This window comes from Herpailurus yagouaroundi, unplaced genomic scaffold (assembly GCF_014898765.1).
Source record: "Herpailurus yagouaroundi ecotype Mexico unplaced genomic scaffold, PumYag 100, whole genome shotgun sequence".
In the NCBI taxonomy this organism is placed as follows: Eukaryota; Metazoa; Chordata; class Mammalia; order Carnivora; family Felidae; genus Herpailurus; species Herpailurus yagouaroundi.
Window position 1 is genome coordinate 85,522,293 of NW_024412391.1, and position 4,110 is coordinate 85,526,402.

Consider the following 4,110-nt stretch of genomic DNA (forward strand, 5'->3'; position numbering starts at 1 on the left):
TCTTTAATTTCTCTTCTTTCATTTTTATTTCTTTTTCTTTTTTTTCTTTTGGTCAAGAAGTTGATTAACTTTATAAGAAGTTAGTGAACATAGTGATATATTTTTGGTATAATTTTGCTTTAATACAGAAATCGGTCACACAACTGTAGCAGTTAAGAGGTCCAGGGAAGCTGGTCCCCAAATCCCATATAGAGTCACTTTCAAGGAGACGGGGAAGGCGGAGGGCCCGGGGTCTCGTCCAGGGCCGATGCGTGCACCTGCCCTGAGGATCATTTCCCCCGCAGGAGAGTGAGCACCAGGCATGGGTGAGGGTGCTGCGAAGTCAGCCACACTGTTTCCTGGGCTTCTGATCAAAGAGTCTGTCTCTGCACAGGAACCAGCGGTGGGCGGGGCGGCAACTTAGAAACTAGAGTCAGGAACTGCCTTCCAGTCTCTGCTTGCACCCATTTTGTGCGGAATCCCCAGAGAGTCTCTCGGCCTTGAAATTATTTGCACGATATTTTATTCCCACATTCTTCATTGGAGATGGTCAGATTCTTGAATCGTCAGTCTGGCACAGCTCTGTTCAATAGAAGTAAGTGTTAGACACAATTTGAGACACAAATTAAAAATTCCCTAAATGCTGCGTTAAAAACAAGGCTAAATAAATAAGTAAAAAAGTTAAAGAAATAATTCTAGCACAAATTTTATTTAGTGAATGATATCCAAAATAGTATTTCAGTGTGATTTCAGTGTGCAGTTAATATAGAAATTTTTAAGGGTATATTTCATCTTCTTTTTTAGTCTCCAGAATATGCTACACAAGCAGCCCATGGTGGCATGGATTAGTGCAGTGGCTACATTTCAAGTGCTCAGTAGCCACATTGGGCTGGTGCCTGGTGCTCATGGCTGCTGCCTTGAGCAGCTCAGATCCTGCTCCAGATGCTTCAGAAGCTCACCCTGGACGATCTTTAGAAAAGTGCCTCCAGACGGGACAGCTCCCTGGGTCTGCACCAGCCTGTGAGCTGGGGCTCCTTAGCCTCCTGGGTCATGTGCAGTGGACCCACGGAGGGGGGTGTCCTCCAGTGTCCAAGGTACTGTCGGTTGACCCAGGAAACCCCAGGGACCCAGCACCCATGGAAAGTCCAGGACTGGAGCACCCTGGGAGTTGGGGACTTTTTGCTCAAGGACCTGAGCTTCCTGTAAGGCTGTGCTCTGATCTTCCCAAACAGCACAGTAATACACGCCCTCATCGCTCTTCGCCAGCTTCAGCAGCAACAGGCTAGAGCTTGTGCTATCCTTGCCTTTCTTGGCGTGGACCTTGTCTGCTGTCAAGACACCATCTCTGGTCACATATGAGCTGGACATATCCATCATGAGGATCCTCTTGGGGGCTGTACCCTCCTGGTGGCGGTACCAGTGGATGTAGCTGACCGAGGTGCTGGCTTTGCAGGGCAGCGTGGCCCAGCTGCCTGCACGTGCCACCACCACGGCTGGCTGCTCCACACTGATCGCTGCCACGCCACCTGCGAGGGGGGACAGCGGTGAGACAGGGAAGGATAAGAGCCTCAGGGCACCCCACGCACCCGCACCGGGGAGGGAGTCAGGACTTACCGGGAAACAGGAGGGCGCACAGGAAGGCGAGGGGACCCAGCATGGTTCTGCTTTCCCGCTGGTGGAGAGAAGCCCAGGGTGACCTCCCAGCTGCACCTGCTGGAAGGAGACTGATTAGGTGGGTGGCAGAGGGCAGGTTAGTGTCTGAGCTCTGCATCCCTGAGGCACCTGCTGGTGAGAGACAGAGAGAGAGAGGCTGGAGGGAGGAGCCAGAGGGCAGGGACAGGTCTGACCACAAAATGGGGAGAGGAACCCCCAACGGTCAGGGTGCTGAGAATACGGAAGAGCTTTGGTGCAATAAAAACACCACTAATAATAGCAATCCTTGATTCGACATGGACTATGGAGCACAGCACTAATTTGTTTCTGCTCAGTGTCTCTTTTGAGGCTGCATGCCTAAGGCGAATCAGGTGGGATGACAGCCGGGTCTGGCTGGAGACAAACCCTAAGCCTCAAATGGCCACCTGGCACTCACAGAGCAATGGGTGTGCGGCCTGCCTGGGGGGCAGGGACAAGCAGAGCAGCAATTCCCCCCTAAAAGGCACGGGGCTCCTGAGCAGGCACTGGAGCATTGTCCCCAGAGGTGGCATCAGGAGATTAAATGCCCTCACATAACACGATAGCTGTGCAGTCGTGGGCGAGCTGTTTCTCCTCCTGTTCTTCATCTGTCAAAAGGGACCTCGTTCGTTTGTAGGCAGAGTGAACAGGAAATGTGAGCAAAGCGTGTAGCCTGTCCCAGGTGCATAGACAAGGCTCAGGAAATGTTGGGGATGGGTGTTTCACCTCAACACTGGACTATTGGCAGTAGATGTTTTCTGGGCAGTAGATGTTTTCTCATAGCATAGGATTAGTTTTGAAAAAAAAAGGATGTGGGCTTCTGTGGGCACACCTGTGTGTGTGTGTGTGTGTGTGTGTGTGTGTATCCAAAGGAAGAAGACTGCATCGACCCAGGGGCAGTGTAGACCAGGCAGTGGGACCAGGTCCTGCAGTCCCAGGGTCAGATCTTCAAAAATGGGAAAGGCGGGGCCTTGTGAGGGGTCAGCTGAGGAATGCACCGGAAATGCGTGAGAAATAAAGATAGCATTGACTTCCAACCGAAACGAAAATTCCTTTTCACTTATGGCAAGTATACCAAGGCTTCCTGGGTATAGTTATAGTAATTCGTTATACTCATTATAGGCTGACCACCTGGAGGGCAAGGGCAGTGGGGACAGCCAGGAAAGGGACTTGGTTGGGCTGGAGGGCTGGGTCCTGCAGTACCCATGACCAGACCCAGCTCCCGTGCTCCTCCTCCTGGTAAAACTGGAAGGCAGACATGCTGAGCTATAACCGGGATTCAAAGCTAAAGTGTCCCAAAATGCAGGCTTTGAGGTTGTGCTGAGATGGTGAGGTGTTGAGTAGATGCTCTGCTAAAAGAATATTCCAGGCCCATCATTCAGACCCTCAGCAGGTGTCTAGGGCAGCTGTGCTAAAGTGTTAAGTGAAACAGAGAGTGACAATGGGGGAGACATCTGACCAGCAAAACGGCAGGTGGAAAGAGTCTCAATATAGAAGGTGAGCAGTGTGGGTGGTGACAAATTGGGTGACATTTTTCTTCCTGCTTTCTTTATTTTCTAGATTTTCACCAATGAGAAAATCTTACTTTGGGGGAGAAAATCCACAACCTTCTACTGTTTTCTGAAAATAAATTTTATTTCACATGGTCAGCATTCAAAAGTCTGTTTCTCTCAATTACTGTTACCATTTTTATTCAAATACTACTCACATTAAAGTCTCTCAACAGCTCACCAGGCTCAGTGGGTAATGAAGTCTGCCCCAAACCTCCAGCCAAATACTCTCTTGGGTGTGTCAATGACAAAAGTGAAACAATTTAGTTTGTAGTGTGTTATGTCCTTTATTGAAAGAAGAATAATCCATGGATTGGGGCGTTCAGTGCCTCACAAGCAGTGGACACAGTTCCCCAGGGATTTGGGCAAGAGGGAGTTTATAGAATCTTAGAAGCAGCCAAGGGGGAACAGGAGGGATTAGGTGGAGTTCAGGGATCTCCCTACAAGGCTAGCAGGTCACTGAGGGAATAAGGAGAGAGCTTTTGGCTCAGGTTGATTGGCTGGGGTCACATATCTGATCCCATCTAGAACAGGGAAATCATTACAGATTCTTGGTGATGGGGACCGGCTGGCTGGGATATACTGTTTCTGGTCAAGGGCAGCATTGACAGGGACAGGAAAGGGACCTACATTTCTGCTTGCTGACCTGGGACCCTGGGCAGGAGTGGCTCCATCCTGGGCCTGGAGATGTATGTCAGCAGGTGACCATTGTTCACCTTTCCTCTACTTCTCTTCCTGCTGTGGGGCGTCCCTCCTCTTCTCTAAGTGGCATTAAAGGTCATATTTCTTAAAAGATGCTCAAGTTTAAAGGAATAATAGGGAAAACTCTTCAGCAAGAGAGAAAGAGTAGCCACCCTTATGTGGAGAGTGGAGGGTTCTGATCAGGACCCCACTGACTCCAGGAAGAGAG

At 49.9% G+C, this 4,110-nt stretch overlaps 1 gene segment (V, D, J or C); it reads right to left on the minus strand.

Moving 5' to 3' along the window:
• Positions 1 to 404: 404 nt before the first annotated feature.
• LOC121028916 (T cell receptor gamma variable 4-like) lies at positions 405 to 1,982 on the minus strand. The segment is given in 3 exon segments: positions 405 to 561; positions 1,171 to 1,505; positions 1,594 to 1,982. Coding segments are annotated over 3 exon segments (537 nt in total).
• Between the last annotated feature and the right edge of the window lie 2,128 nt (positions 1,983 to 4,110).